Below are 15,658 nucleotides of genomic sequence, written 5' to 3'. Positions count from 1 at the left end.
CAGACGAGCGGACTGTCGGCAGCGCATCGGACTGCTGCTATCCGATCGGCGCCAGGACTTGCGCGTTTGCGGCCGTCACTTTACACTTAAACGCAATCGCGTTTCGCGAGTAGGGTAAAGGCAAGCGCAAGGGGACAGAACCTGGCTGTGTCCCCTTGCGTGTCGTTTAACGGATGAGCTGAAGCAAATGTGAATTGATGGATGGATGAATGGATGTTATGAGCGTCCCCTTTGGAATGGGGCGGTCGGTTGCGCCACCAAGCTCTTGCTACTATTCTGCTTAATATCCTACCTAGGTTAAACAATGAAACAAGAAAAAAAAAACACTATGAATTACCGTGCACGCCCAAATTTTCTGATCCCCTATTGCGAACTGTGCTTTTGTACGTCTCCGTCTTTTGTCGTTTCCCTACTTTTCTTCCACCAATCCTCCAATCGCCTCTTACTAATGTCTATTGCGGACATGTTTGCTTTACCACTGTTCCCGCGAATGTGAATGGTCTGCACGGTGCAGCCACCTGGTGGCATAGACCTCAACCACACACAGTAGCCGTAAGAAAATGTATTATTCCTTGCCGCTGTTGTAAATTTTTCGCAGGAGTTTAATCGTTAACACGTTGCTTTTGTAAATGTTAGAAATGTTTTACACTTGGTTAGAGCAATTTTAGCTTTATGTTTGGCTGGTTAAGCTCTGCGCCAACGGGTGGCTGGACTGTGGAGACCGATCAGGCAGCTCACGTACGTCTACGCTAAAGTTCATTCATCAGCTTGAGTTTATGCCTCCACCGTTCCATCGAAACGCCCAGCTAGTCTGTGGTTGCCGGAATACCAGACACGTTCTGCGCTGTGACAGAATACTCGCAACGCACGCTGCTTCGATAGCTCTCGCTTGGGGTCGACTGCCAAGCAGCTGGCGGAGAGTTTGCAGAGGCTTCACGCGCTCGCTCCTAGAGAAGCGGAAGTCGACAGCACGACGTGCCATCATGACGCAGAGCCAGTGAAGGCGGAGCTTAGCCCCGATCACTCGGCGAACCAGTTGAGGAGAAAATGCATGACTATGGAGGAGGGTAACCTGTAATGATCCGTAACTCTTTTAATATGAGACGTTTCGCACAAATTCTGGTGTGAATGATTAACTTTAGCTGTACCCTATGCTTCTACAAAATTTGTCTGAACCGTTTCAGGGGCCCCTAAAGGTTAAGAAAACGCACTCGAAGCAAAAGTTGGAGAGATTTCGGAGAATCATCAAATTAAGCAGCATCAGACTTAATTTCCACTGCTTAATATTTCTTTCGCGTCACTGCGAAGCAAAAAAAAAAAAAAAAATCGGGCCGGACCATTTATATGGTGGTGGATTGGCTAGCGAAGCTGTCGGTCGCTGTCCGAGCAACAATGGCCAAACTCCGCGTCCAGAAACAGTCTCTTGAATTTGAAATTCGCCCCGGTGAAACTCGAAGGAGGTGGCAACTCATGCTTGTGCCGCTTGGACGCAGACTCGAAGGACCTAGCTCGACGCTTGCGAGCAGCCTCCAGTACGCGATCTTCATCGGTAGCTTGCGCTCGCGATTAGACTCTCGCATCTGCTCTCGCTGACGTTCTTCGGAGGCAAAGTCACTGGCCGCATTCTCCGCCTTTGCACGGGCACGCTGTCGTTGGTTATAATTGCATCTCTGCTGTCGACGCCTCTCCTCGTTCTCGGCTTGTTCTTTGGCCGTGCGCACAATGCGTGCTTCTCCCACTTTCCCATTTTTGTTGGAGCTGCAGTTGCTACAGTGGTCTACCTCTACAATACACAATCCGGTTCCTACACACCGCGGAGGCTACCGCGGCGCACATCCCCGTGTTTTCCCGCCACAACTGCCACGCCGTTGTATTGAAGGCAGGCGGCAGCAGACGCAGCTAGCAGCAATGGCGGCCAGAGCAGTTGCACTCGCCCACTCCGCAGGTGCGGTGCGCGGGGAAATCACGTATCCTTCCTTTCTTCTCTGCCGTACTATCGGTCATTCTCCCCTATTCGGCGCTCGCGCCGCCATATTTTTTGTTTACTTTACGGACATCAGACAGCACAGATACCTCCCTACGAGACCCCACACACAGCTCATTCATACAGGTCCATCAGGTAGCTTCTCTAGCTTCTGTGTAAAATATCACGTGACTGCGTTTGCCCGCCGCGATCGCAGTGCTCTCAAAGTGGCATGCATGAACGAGAAAGTGACCGATGGACCGGCAAACGTCCATCGGTCACGCCGTTTATCGGTTTGCCGTCCATCGGCAAACCGATGGACGGCAAACACTACGAATGCATGGCATTTTGCCACTTTGCACTTTGCCACGGTCATGCATGCACATGGCACTTTGCCATGGTCATGCATGCCACCAGCACGCTGATTGGTGACTGTTTTGGCCACCATGTTTACGAATGTGACCTCAGCTCCCAAGGTCAACCCTTGTACTTGAACCTTTGTACTTGAATAGGAGGCCTATCGCTGGAAGTTAACCATTGAAAGGCTTGCGCCGTCACAAATCCGGCACTTTTTCTTCGGACTGTCTTGGCGATTATTAGCCTGATTAGCCACTTACAGGGTGCAGGCAGTAACCCCACAACTCATCAGCTGCAAAGCGTGACCCGTATACTATTTGGGTGGCCCACACGCAGCGCGTCGAAGGCCCGGGTCCCAGGGAAGGCGGCGGTCACGGCGTCACCGCAGCCGAGATGGACACGGCGATCGCCGAGGAAGGCTTCTCGTCCGTGTATCCGACCAGGCTGGCCCCGTTCACGCTGCTCATGCAGAGCGCGAAAAGCCGGCTGTACACCGCGGTGGCGTGCGTCGTGCTCTACCACGCGTTCCTGCTGTTCGCCATCGCCCGCCACTGGTCCGAGGGTCCCGACCTGTGCCACCCCGTGTGGCTGCTGGCCCTGGCCACGCTCCTGGTGCTCCTGTTCGCGGTCGGCCGGGTGCTGCTGAAGCGCTACGCGACCACCATCATGGCCTGGGCGGACGCGCTGCGATACCGCGAGAGGTAAGCACAGCCCCGCGGAACACGTATGCGGGACAAATCATGACGGCCTACCGAAATAGCAAATTGCGGGGTCCAAAAACACGATCTCGTTATGAGGCAGGCGATGGTGGGGGGGACTCCGGATTAATTTTGGGCGCCCTTGGTTGTTTGACATGCGCTTAAATTTAACTGCACGAGAATTATTGCCTTTCGCATCCTTCAAAATGTCGCCACCACGGCTGGGATCTAACCAGAGACCTCGAGCTTAGCAGCGCAAGGACATAGCCATGCACTGAGCTGCCGCTGCGGATAGACGTTGTACATTGAAACGGGACCGTCGGTATAGCTAGGGTGAATGTTGCACTAAAAGAAGACTGCACGTATGGAGATTCTGTAACGAGCGTTTCGAGTGGGCAGCAGTGCTGCATCAGAGTTTTTAAACATTTTACACAGAAATGTTGAAAAAAAAGTGCAGTGTTATTCTGCTTGATGGCTCAAGTATAGACTCACCATAGGACACGCGCCGACTGCTGTGGTAATTTGGAAAAATTTTAAATAATATTTATATATTGTGGAAGATTAGTGCGACATTGGCCACTGCCAAGAAGCTCTGTATGCCGATGTGCTCTTCCGCTTTGCAGACTATGTAAGCAGCTCGGACTATCTCTCACCACCCTGCGACGGGTTACTTAGTGCAAAGGCTGATCTCTAGATGCCCAAGTATGGCAAAACACCTTATGCAAAATTCTGCAAGTGCAAACTTGCAAACAGCCCTCTAGACACAGCCAGCGTCTGCGGCTTTGAGCTAACATATACCTTTTCTTTGGCTCTGTGGAGGGTTTCCCATGTAAGATAAAAAAAAAAGGACCGCCACAATATACATTTATGAGAGCGATGGTGTTCAGTCATCTGTCCTCTTGCACAACCAGAATAATTCGTGCAAGACTTAACCAGAAAGTCATTGCACAGTTTCTTAATTATTTTTTAAAAATTATGGGTGACTTACGATGGAACCCTGTTATTCGAACATTAGTGATGAATGAACACCGTAGGTCCCACAATGATATATTGTACCCGTTTTTTTGAACAGATTGTTTAAATTTAGCCTGAACACACTGTATGCGGCCTTCGACTCATGGGGTAAGGGCTTTCCGTCATGTTTATTGCGACCTGGCTTCAAGTTGGCCATGTGGCACCTGTATGTTCCGTCTGTGTGCTTTAAACTCGTAAATGAATCATTTAGAGGACGCGCCTACCAACATGGTGCAAAACCAGCCATGCACAACCATACGCATCCAAAGACGGCACGCCGCTTCTCTCCAAACTGAACGTGTCGTTATTGCACAAGTCATGCATATTTTAAAAGTAATTCTCTATCATGCACAACTATGTAATCGTAACTAAATATAGTTAGCGGCTATTATTAAAAGAAATATTCAGTTTACAACCAATTAAGTGCTCTCCCATCTTTCGTTGTGTCTTCCCCCGTTTCAGGGGTGTTTTGCGCACCAGCTGTACAGCGATTTCCAAGTCCTTCAACGATGAGCATCGACCAACTATATCGACTGGTCAATCTCATCTCGAACCGTCGCAACGCGATAGCCGAGTGGATATGGCATGGCGCTGTCGAGCTTCCAAGCTGCCGGTTCGATCCCCACGGCGCCCGCATTCCGATCGGGACGAAATGCAAAAAGAAAAAAAAGAAAGCTCACGTACCGTGCACAGGGTACACGTAAAGAACCCCAGGTAGCTAGAATTAATTCGGAGTCCCACACTACATAATCGGATATGGTGTTTGCTCGCAAGACCCCAGGATTCTTTTATGCGAAGCATATTACTAGAGCTCAACCCAGCTGCTCAGGCGCGGCGGTGTCGCCTTCAATACCACGTGACACCGTGACGTCACGACAAAGGAGAAACTGGGCACCAGCTCGCGCCGTCGGTCGCGGCGTCGCGGCAACTCTTGCAAGATGGGCTGGGTGGGAATCGAACCAGGGTCTCCGGAGTGTGAGATGGAGACGCTACCACTGAGCCACGAGTACGAGGCTTCGAAGCGGTACAAAAGCGCCTCTAGTGAATGCGGTGTTGCCTTAGAAACGAGCTGTTTCTAAGGCTCAGGCGTGCGTCGCTTGCTCAGGCGCACATTTCGTTGCCGCGCCGAACGCTGCGTTGCTCGACGCTCACCGCGTCCAATGCGGGGCGCGTAGTCGCTGCGCCGTAGCCCATTGTCTTACACCCCTTGGCGGGTCGACGGGAACGCTGTCGCGTTCCACTCTTGAAGGCGAAGCAGAGTAACGCATGAGTTGTTTCTTCGTCTAGCCGAACCAAATATAGCCAAGCAACAGCAGTTCACCAGGCTAAACAGTGGTTCAACAACTAAAATAAAGGCTGGTATGCTTCGCATCCTGGGCTTAACCTTAGCTAAGCCACAGCCATTTTTTTTAAATCCCACCTTGCTGCTTTGTGTACGTGTATAAAATCGGGTGCCGTGCAGCGTCGTTTGACACTGGTGCCGCCGCGTGCGCAGGATGCCCACGGTGTGGCTGACCATCCTGGTGGTCGGCGTCTGCCTGCTGGTGTACGACGCGCGCGAGCGCCTCTCCCGGCTAGCCTCCCTGGGCGGCATCGCGGTGCTCCTCGGCGTCGCCTACGCACTCTCCAGCAGCCGGAAAACCGTGCGTGCCCACGCATGCGCACAACCCCGCGCACTGCGCGCCCGCAGCCAGTGTGTGTGTGTGTCGAGCTGGGCTCGCGCTGCGCATTTTTATATGCGAACTATCGCGTGCATAGAAAAAAAAGGCAGCTTATATAAAAGGCGGAACTCTTACTGCAACAATGTATCTGTCCCAGTCGTCATATTGGGAGGGGCTACATTCGGCGCCTATAGCTAATTACTGGCCGATGAAAACGTAAGTTTATGACAACGTTGGCAAGTGGCCGAACTGAATTTACAGCCAACGCTCAAGGAACACCTAGTTCTGATAGAAATCCTAGATGTATATAGCATTATGTAGTTTCCAGAGACCCGCCGCTAAAACAAACTGCGAAATATGTTGCGTGCGTGGTTAGAAGAGCGCTTATAGTCAAGGCCACGTAGTGACTGTCACGATCCGCCCGGGTTCGTGAACAAGGGAGGGCTCGAGGCACCCTCCGTTAGACGGACGTTCCGCAGCGTGGTGATGATGAACGATGACTGACCGCCGAGCAGCTGTGCTCGTCGGTGTTTATTGATGCGGTGACCAATGTTGCCTAACTGAGCCTGGCAGGCCACCGAGCCTAGCGGGCCAACGAAGATTATGCCCGAGGGGGAGTCACATGCTTGCTACAATGACGATTACGTTTTACGATATAGTAATAATAGAATAGAAGAAATCTATCGCTTTTCGAAGATGTCGCACGTATTGGACACATGCGCGTTGGAATTTCGGTAACGAATGGCCTCCACCTGCGGTTCCAAAAACAAAATATTGCCAGCTGGAATCAGCGCGTTTTCTACGTGCATATTTCCTTCTCATTCTCATCTAAATTGGCGCTGTTTATTCTTTGAGCACTGCATCGCTGATTTCAGTGCCTTAAGCGAAGGAATAATTGTGCCACGACTTGCGTACCACGTATTGAAGAGATCCGGAATGCACTGAAATAGCGATGTTTGATTTTTTTTCCCGAGGTTGTATACGCACCTTGTGGGAAAAAGTATTATGTCACTGCAAACTGACCGCGGATGGCATAATACACGTGGCAAATGAATTTATTTTCCCCTCTCGTTCACAGTACGAGATGCGAAGCGCCTGAATAAAACGTGGAAACTAATTCCCTTTAAGAGGGTTCCAGCCCTTTCTAACAAAGCAGTGCAGTGGGAGATACATATCAGACAATTTTTCATGCTCGGCATCATTCGGATTAGAGCCCCCCTAACAAAGCAAAGCGAGGGGAAAAGGATTCACATATGCTCCTCACTTACAACACAGTGTTTCGTGTTCACACACTTTCATGCACTTACGGGAAAAATAGTTTCTCTCCGACTGCCTCCGGCAGCCCCGTCTACGCTGGCGTCTCTCGCCGCGCTGCCCTCCCCGCGAAAACCTTCTCTCCTGCCGCGGCGCGTCTGCCACGCCCAGATTCCGTGGCTGGTGCTGGCGCGCGCTCTGGTGCTCCAGTACGTGGCGGCGGCGCTGATGCTGCGCTGGCCGGCGGGCCGGATCCTGGTCGTGTGCCTGTCGCAGCACATCAGGCGTTTCTTCAAGCACGCGTCCGGAGGGAGCGAATTCCTGTTCGGGTACCTGGCCGCCGGCGCCAACTTGTCCGTGTCCGGAGGAGGCGGCGTTCTGATGCTCGCCAACGGGCGCAACGACACGTCCACGCTCCTGCCCATACTGGCGTTCAGCGTAAGACGCGCACGGTCGAATTTTTTTCCTCGAACGGCGGATCGGGATCCGCCGAAAAACGCACTGCCGCGCCTGGGACGCGCGACCGTAAATTCGCAGAGCGAAGACGACACCGCGAAACGTCAAACGCAAAGCACCACTGAACACTGGCCACACCAAGCTGACGCGGCAACTCTCAAGAAGTTCAAGTATTGGGCCACACTTTTTCGCGCGATGCCAACAAGCGACGCTGCAGAGATCGCTATCGCGGAATCCCGTAGCCTAGCTGCTTTTGTTAGTATCTAGACGTTGCTATTGAGGTGAGTTCGCACTTTCCACTGGAATATTTTTCCCCCGAGAGTGGCAACTATACTATCGACAGTTGTACCACTTCATTGCGCCCGTCGCTCGAACACCGCGATTTCTGTGATGGAGCATGCCATATACATCGCCCGCCAACACACCGCGCCTCGTGCAGCTAACCGCACGCAATGTTGTCGTATCAGCGCTTTTACTGGAACACCGCATCGAAAACGTTTTGGTGACACTTCGACCACCCATACGGTCTACGGAAAGCACCGCCTGTGCGTTACGCGCCACGAAAGCGCTGCTGACCTTCTTGCGGGCCACGAGCCTTCAGGGAACTTTGTAAATATATCTATAGATGGTATATACATATATACGTGTGTGCAACTGTATGTGCCGTTAAGTGTTTTACGCTGTATATATCATAATCATCACCCAGTACCGGGAGTGGCATGTCTGGCGAACAGCCAGGTTAACATCTCCAGCATATAATTGAACCGTCTTGTTTCTCTCTCTCCACGGAAATGGCAAACGTTTGTTTATATTTAGTCTCGTGTTTAGTTTACGCCCCCATAGCTGTGCCAACCGAGGAGCAGACGCAGGCTATACAGATGAAGCGCGAACTCGTCCAACAGGGCCAGGCATTCGAAGCACTTCCGTGCGATGAGCGACGAATTCTAGAATTTGAGGACCGAGCTACGATGGCCTATCCGAGTGATCGAGCAAATCTCTCAAATGGGGTTTGGAATCAAGGTTTGATAGCACGAGTGCGATGGGTTGTTTGTCCTATATAAATGGCACGTGTTCATGTGGCAAGGTCTCGAACGTGACTCGCTGCTTCCGTGGGAAGCAAGCGAATGACCTCCGGAATCGGACAGCGTGAAGCTCCGTGCCAACAAATCTCGAACGTGACTGCACACTGTCTTGTTCCGCACCGTTTGAAAAGAAGTCAATGCCGCAAATCCTTCCGCAGTAAAGTAAATCTGCAATCATGTACCAAGGCCTCGTGAAACCGCTAGTTTCGTGCCCAACTCTAAGCTAAACCTTGTTTCGCTGCAGTTTGGCGTGGAAACGGGCTCGATGACAACGTTGAAAAATTTACCTGTGTGTTGTTCTTCTTTAATGTTTTTCAATGGAGTTTAGTTTGTTCAGTAGCCGGAACGAAAGTGGGCCGCTGCAGCCAGCACTGTAAACGGCTTGCAGGCGATGCCAGTGATCTTCTACGTGGGCTTCTGCGTGAACGTGCTCTACTACTGGGGCATCATGCAAGCCATCGTCTCCCGGCTGGGCGGATTCCTGAACCAAGTAGTCGGCTCCACCGCCTGCGAGTCCATATGCGCCGCCGGGAACCTGCTACTCGGACCGGTAATTAAGACCTGAAATTGGACTCGCTTGAAAACGGGGTCCATCGTTAGAAACGCCGCTCATGCAGAGGCTGGGCGAAGGAAACGAATGCTGACTGGCGAGTCAGCGTTAAAGAGAGCACCCATGAGAAACATTGAATCAGTATAGAGTGATGAGGTATTTTTGCAAAACTCTATTTTCGGTGATTTAGTGCTAATAGGTTGATTATTATCAGAAAAGAAAAAATAAACTGTCCAGTGTTCTATTTTTCGAATTTCGCGCTGAAACCTTAGTGTCGGTACATCGGCGTGACGTCACGAACTTGGGCGTATGCATTCATATTTGGGTCGGTTTAGCTCAGTACATCTTGTTAACTTGAATCCTTGGTTCTTTCAGAATGCAATGTAGTCCTGTCTAAACATAAAAACGAAACTATAGGCCTGATCAGACGCTTTCGAAATCCATCGCACCACGACGAGCTAGTTCGGCAACTTCAAGACGGCGTTGCCACTCCCTTTTCCGTTCTTGCGTCTTTTCTCAGTTAACACGATTTCTCCTCATGATAATAGTGAATTTGTCGGTATTATAGTAATGCATCTTACAAATGCAGCTCAAATAACTTTTTTCTTTAGTATTCCTTTAAAGGGACACTAAAGTGTAAAATGATTTCTTCTGCATCAGTAAATTACCGTTCTACAACACCAAAAACACCACTCTTACAGCGATAAGATGTTTGGTAAGCCAGAAAAAGCGCAAGAGTGAAATACGGGTGGCGACGCCTACTTAAGTTCCCGCACCTGGGGGTTGTGACGTCTTGGATTTTGATGGCATCTTCTAGGGCCTACTTATTATATATATCGGTACAGATTGACTACATTGTGTTCTAAAGGAACCAAATATTAAACATCGCAAGTTTCGGGAACCTTTATTCAGCCAACGCGGCCCAAATGCGAAAACATACTTTGGAATCCCTGACGTAACGCTGACGTACCGGCGCTGGGGTTTCGGCGCGAAATTCAAATACTGATAGTTGAACCTTCATTTTTTCATCTAATAACCAAACAATTTTTTTTGAAATGACTGATAACAGGGTTCTCAAACAATGCTTCATTAGGGTAAACTAATTTATTGTTTCGCTTTAGTGTCCCTTTAAATGCAAACTTGCATTTAGTGGCGGAGCGCTGACAGCTGCTCTGGGCATGTCAGCTACCACAGCCAATACCCGGTCAGCGCACAAGCCCGCAACCTGAAAATGACTTCACTACATGCAGACTATAACTATGTTAAAGAGACACTAAAGAAAAATATTAGTTAAATTGAAAGTTAAATTAAAAGTTAAATTGAAAGATTAGGCGTCTATAATAACGAATTTGTCACTCGTAGCGAAAATAGGTTCTGTAAGCGCGACTATAACAAAAGTGGAAAATCAGTGCGGCGCCACCTGTCGTGGAGTACGGTATCTGTCTCCTGTGACGCGTGCTGTGACGTACGGCTGGCGCCATCCTCTAGCAGGGAGACTGAGCCGAGGCAGGAGGCGGGCGGTTCGAGGAACGCCACCGACGTAGAGATTACGTCATGACCTCAGGGGGAGGACAAGTCGAATAGGCCAGGAGCGTATGGGTCAGGTTTACTTTCGGCGCATTGCACAGAGGGCGGGAAAGCTTTAACATATCATGCAAGCACAGATAACCATATATGCGACACATCCAAGCATAATTCCGCCAGCAACATACGGCCATGCTCTGAGTGTCATTACTGGCGCGATGAATAGCTGCATTTGTTTCTTTCACAGAAATGTGGAATAATTGGCTCGTGTTCGTGGGATATGTATGCCGACACTTAGGCTGGTGGTGAAGATGCACGCAAAATGTTAATTGAGGATAGTAAGGAAACGAACAAAATTGATTTCGGCTACAGGATTGATGACAAATGTTTTTCACTTCATTTTAAATGGCCAAATTCTTTTACAAAAGAAAGTGCCGCCTACAGCGTAAACAATAAAAATGACATGTAAAAGAACGTGAAGTACTTGTGCAAATAAATTTTGTGCAATATATATACAAAAGCCTTGTTTTCCCCTGTGTTTTCAATATTATTCTTGGAAGTGATATTTCCCTTTGTACCAGGCAGAGCAGGGCCAGTGAATGATCTACTTGGGGCCAAATTGCTCCTATATCGGCCCACATTGGCTTTTCGTAGTCGTGCTTACGTTGTATGCCCTTCAGATGCTGCTTAAGTACATCTTTGACACGAGCAGGGCACTGCGCAGGAGAAACAGATTTGATTTTCGATTTTGCTTAACGCAAAACTTTGCATCACAATTAGGTTCTTCTGGCACGTGAGTTTGAATGTAGAGTTTTCATATGAATGTTGACTTTCATGTCTACTTTAGTATTGAGTGCAGTGGCGTGTTGTTTCTTTTTGTCCTCCATCTTCAGTGTGCCGTTGAAGTAGACGCGGAAGTTTGTTATGTCATGAACGATTCATATCGAGAGGAGTGAGAGAAAAGGCTGCTTTTAGGTAGAAGATCTAATTCCCTGTAACTTGAACAGAGGCCAGCGTCAGGTCACGTAGCCGTCCAACGGCAAAGTGACATACAACTCACTCAAATTGTCACATTTACCAGATATAATCACATTGAAAACGAAGAGGGGAAATAAAATTTACAGTGAATATCTCATACATATAGTAGTAGTAGTCGTAGAAGCCAATGATGAATCGTTAGCAGCCAGTCCGAACCTTGGTCCTGCTACTTGGGTTCCTCTCGACCTACAAAATGAGTTGAAATTATTTGGTGTGCTAAAGATATTGGGTACCATTTCTGAACTTTCCAGTACGGCCACTCTAAAGGACGTAATGACGATGATCGATGACATTCACCGTCTCAGAGCAACACAAGCGCTATGAGAGACACCACAACACATTGCTAGGGATCAGTTTTGATCCCTCGGAGTTCTATAAATTTCACTCGAAGCGTTATAGACGAGTTTTTTGCGCTCCACCCTCATCAAAATGCCACAGCAGGGGCCAGCAATCGAAACACCAAGCACGTGTTCAGGAACAGAAGGCCATCGGATAGCCCACATCGCATTGACGAAAGTCGGCAGTTAGGCTCTTTACAAATGACCGAGTCTCGTCGGCCCTAACAGATGGTTTCGATGTCTAGACGGGTGTACTATTAGGCACAGTGATAACGCACACGCATCGCCATATGCATCGCAACCACCGCAGGAGCAGTCGACGCTGATGCTGCACCCGTACCTGCCGCACGTCACCAAAGCCGAGCTCCACTGCTTCCTGACGTCGGGCTTCGCCAGCATGTCATCCGTCATGCTCGGATCGTACATCACGCTCGGAGTACGTGAGCACGGGAACATGTGCTAACTGCGACCACTGCCATTATACGGGGTGTCTCAGCTAACTTGGGCCAAGTATTAATAAAAGACATAGGCACTACGCATTTCGAATTGCCGCTGTATTGTTCTGGGCTATATGGAGCACGTTCTGAAATATTCTTTAAATCCACCAAGCTTGGTAATTAACAAAGATTGCTTAAATAACGTTTTAAATATTACCTCTAGCGAAAGTTCCTCAATACAAAAGTTGTAGCGCTTGTTCATAAATGTCGGATTATTTCATCTGTCTGTGAGGTGATTGCACTGTTTAATTTGTTTCGCAGCCTTTCGTTAAAGTGCGCGAAATTAAAAAAAAAATACCACGGGATTGCCGGCTAACGCGCCGTGCTTTTAGTGCCTTCAAATGTAAGTTGAACGAATTAGCAAAGGCTGCTCCGCGCACAGAGATCGATTGAACGGGCTGTCGGTGACTGCGATGGACCGCGATGGACCGGAGGCAGCATGGTTTTTATCTGCGTCTTTCGTCATACTGTCAGCTTCGCTCCCTCCATCATGTTCCTTCATTGGTTGGAAAAGAAAAGAAAAAAAAAAAAAAGACAAAATGCATGGGCTGCGTCAAAAGCTGCCTCCGGTCCCATTCCCAATCCCGCGTTGCGGCCGCTTTTTCGTTGAAGGATTTGCGAAAACGGTACGCCCTTTCTGTCACTTAACGTTTATCGCAGTCACCGACAGCCTGTTCAATCGATCTGTGCGCACGGAGCAGCCTTTGCTAATTTGTTCAACTTAACATTTACATTTGAGGGCACTAAAAGCGCGGCGCGTTAGCCGGCAGTCACGTGGTATTTTTCAAATTTCGTGCACTTTAAAGAAAGGCTCAGAAAAAAAAAATTAAACAGGGCAGTTATCTTAGCATACAGGAAATGTGACTATGTTTCAGACAGAGTGTTACAACTTTGTGTTAAGATTTTTCGCTAGAGCTAATATTTAAAAACGTTAATTCAGCAATCATTGTTAATTACCCAGCTTCGCAGATTGACAAAGATATCAGGACGTGCTCCATATGGCTCGGAACAATATACTGCGGCAATTGGACACACGTAGCGCCTATCTTTCCTTTTTAATATTTGGCCCGAGTTAACTGAAACACGCTGTATAATGATGCAAAATACATTCTTATGATTAGTCTGTTCTTCATTAGTTCGTAGGGTAAGAAAATGTCGTGGCAGCAGCTCGTTGCCAAAAGAATAGTAACCATGTCTGTTTCAATAGACCAGCGCACCTACTTTAACCGATTAAAAGAATCACAGAGCTAACTGTGGTTACACATGTGCGGATGATGAACACGGGCGCTACGGAAGATGCCAGAACTATTGTAAGAGTTCACTGTACTGAAAGGCAAATGCGGCACCGTCAGGCGAGGTTATCGTTTTTTATCTGCGGTCATCTCTTTGTTGTGGAACCGTAAACGGCGCTACAGGGGCAGGTTGCTTGCAAGGCAAGCAGCTGCGTGGTTGTTGGACATTAATGCGTAGCAATCTCAATTTCTCGCTAATCTTTTTCTTCGCCGATATACTGACAGCACCGATGGAACATGAAAACCGAGTTGCAATGGAGTGTACGCGACAGTATCATAAGTAGATCGTAAAAGAAAGACAGAAACGCGTTAGAAAAGGTGGTAAACAGCGTTTCAGGTATGCCGAAGAAATAAGCTTGCCGAAACTTGTATTGGCCTCGACATGCAGCTCTAGACGTGGCCTCACTGTCGTCGCGCTATAGTGTGGATGGGCGGTCTGCCACACGCGTCGAAATGTACGCGGCGGTGCTTCGCTGTGAGGGGAGTCAATCCGCCTTTTGCGATAAAACCGCTTAAACTTCGTAGAGTAGCGCCACTTTCCTCCTCTGCCTTCACTCCTCGTTTCTCCTCTCTTTCACGCTCCCTCCTCTACCGTGGCGCCGCCTACACTGCTCGAGCGTAGCAACGGCGCCAACATGCGCTCCTCGCCACTTCGTAGACGCTTCTCGAGCAAGAATGGCGCTGGTGCACGGCGCGAGGGCCCACGTAATGCTATTAGGCCAATAGCGACGCGACGTCGGCCTCGGCCAGAGCGCGCGAGGAGAAGGTGTCATTTTTCAAAGCGTGGCACTACTTTACGAAGTTTAAGGGGTTTTATTTTGCGATGCATTGTGGCGCCATCGCGCGGTGGCTACGAGAAACAATTTGGTAGGCACCCTGCCCCTGCGCGACAGCCGCCCCACGCGAGACTCTCGACCAAACAAGAAGCGTGTGAGACAAGACCGAAACAACGTGTACGCGCCGTCATATTTTTTCATCGTCAGCTAGCCATCGAACCGGCTGGAGAATGCTTCGTACTCGTAGGTTTCTTCAGCGTGACGAACGGCTAGAGGAAGAACTTGGGCAGCGCTTTACAAGCTCATCCTTGGCCTGAAACAGCTACACCTGTGGCGTAAAGTGAATAAGTAATAAAACACTATGCATACGCACAGAAACGCGTGACTTGAGTAGTGCACGAGGTGTAGTTCTTATAGCAAATAGCACGTTTCACCACTGCATGTCTTGCTTTATGATGTGCAACAGTGCTAGGCGTACACATACATACACAGGCAGTGGGGAGGCCACAGTATGCCAAGTTGCACGCGTTATTTACCCACATAAAGTGTGTGTACATCCACAAAGATGCCAAAAAATGGTCAGAATGACCAAAATCGGTGATACCCCCTGTTTGTGGGGCGCTTGTCTTCGAATATATCCATTCCCGCATGAATATATCGCGAATATATCCATCCCCGCACCAACAGGCCAACAGAATGCCATGTTGCATGCGATATTTACCCACATAAAGTGTGTGCACATCTACAAAAATGCAAAAAATTGTCAGATTGACCGAATTCGATGATGCCTCCTATTTGTGGGGGGTCTGCCATCCTCTTAGAACGCGCCGCGGTACGAACATAGCGGTCGACCGCGTCCTTTTTTTGAACTGGTGTGTGTACACAAACAGCGTCGCTAATGTCACGTGGTAGTGACGGCAAAGAACACAGTAGCAATACTGTGATACTACAATACTACAGCCAAACCTGAGCCAAAAAAACAGGCTGAACTTAAAGCACAACGATAGCGGCGAACACGGCGATCGGCGAAATCTGAGCAGCGAGTCAAGCGCGTCAGCTTTTATACATGAGGCAGTTCTCCGCAGCCCTCTTCTGGCTGACCAACTCTGGGCTGTCCAGCAGACCCACGATGCGGCCGAGAGGCTCGGCCTTCCGGTT

General features: G+C 49.2%; 1 protein-coding gene across 4 annotated transcripts in view; it reads left to right on the top strand.

Moving 5' to 3' along the window:
* Window positions 1–2,662: 2,662 nt before the first annotated feature.
* The window catches only part of LOC126537845 (uncharacterized transporter YutK-like), a 54,989-nt gene continuing 41,993 nt past the window's right edge, over window positions 2,663–15,658 (top strand). For 3 of the 4 annotated variants that reach the window (XM_055074481.1, XM_055074479.1, XM_050184917.2), the window contains exons 1-5: window positions 2,663–3,021; window positions 5,528–5,675; window positions 7,119–7,385; window positions 8,874–9,035; window positions 12,246–12,371. In XM_055074481.1, coding sequence (XP_054930456.1) covers window positions 2,714–3,021; window positions 5,528–5,675; window positions 7,119–7,385; window positions 8,874–9,035; window positions 12,246–12,371 — 1,011 coding nt within the window. In that variant the 5' untranslated portion in view covers window positions 2,663–2,713. The remainder of the gene's footprint in view (window positions 3,022–5,527; window positions 5,676–7,118; window positions 7,386–8,873; window positions 9,036–12,245; window positions 12,372–15,658) is intronic. The other variant, XM_055074480.1, reaches the window with a different exon arrangement.

Source organism: Dermacentor andersoni, chromosome 4, assembly GCF_023375885.2.
Source record: "Dermacentor andersoni chromosome 4, qqDerAnde1_hic_scaffold, whole genome shotgun sequence".
NCBI lineage: Eukaryota > Metazoa > Arthropoda > Arachnida > Ixodida > Ixodidae > Dermacentor > Dermacentor andersoni.
This window is presented reverse-complemented; position numbering and strand designations above follow the sequence as displayed.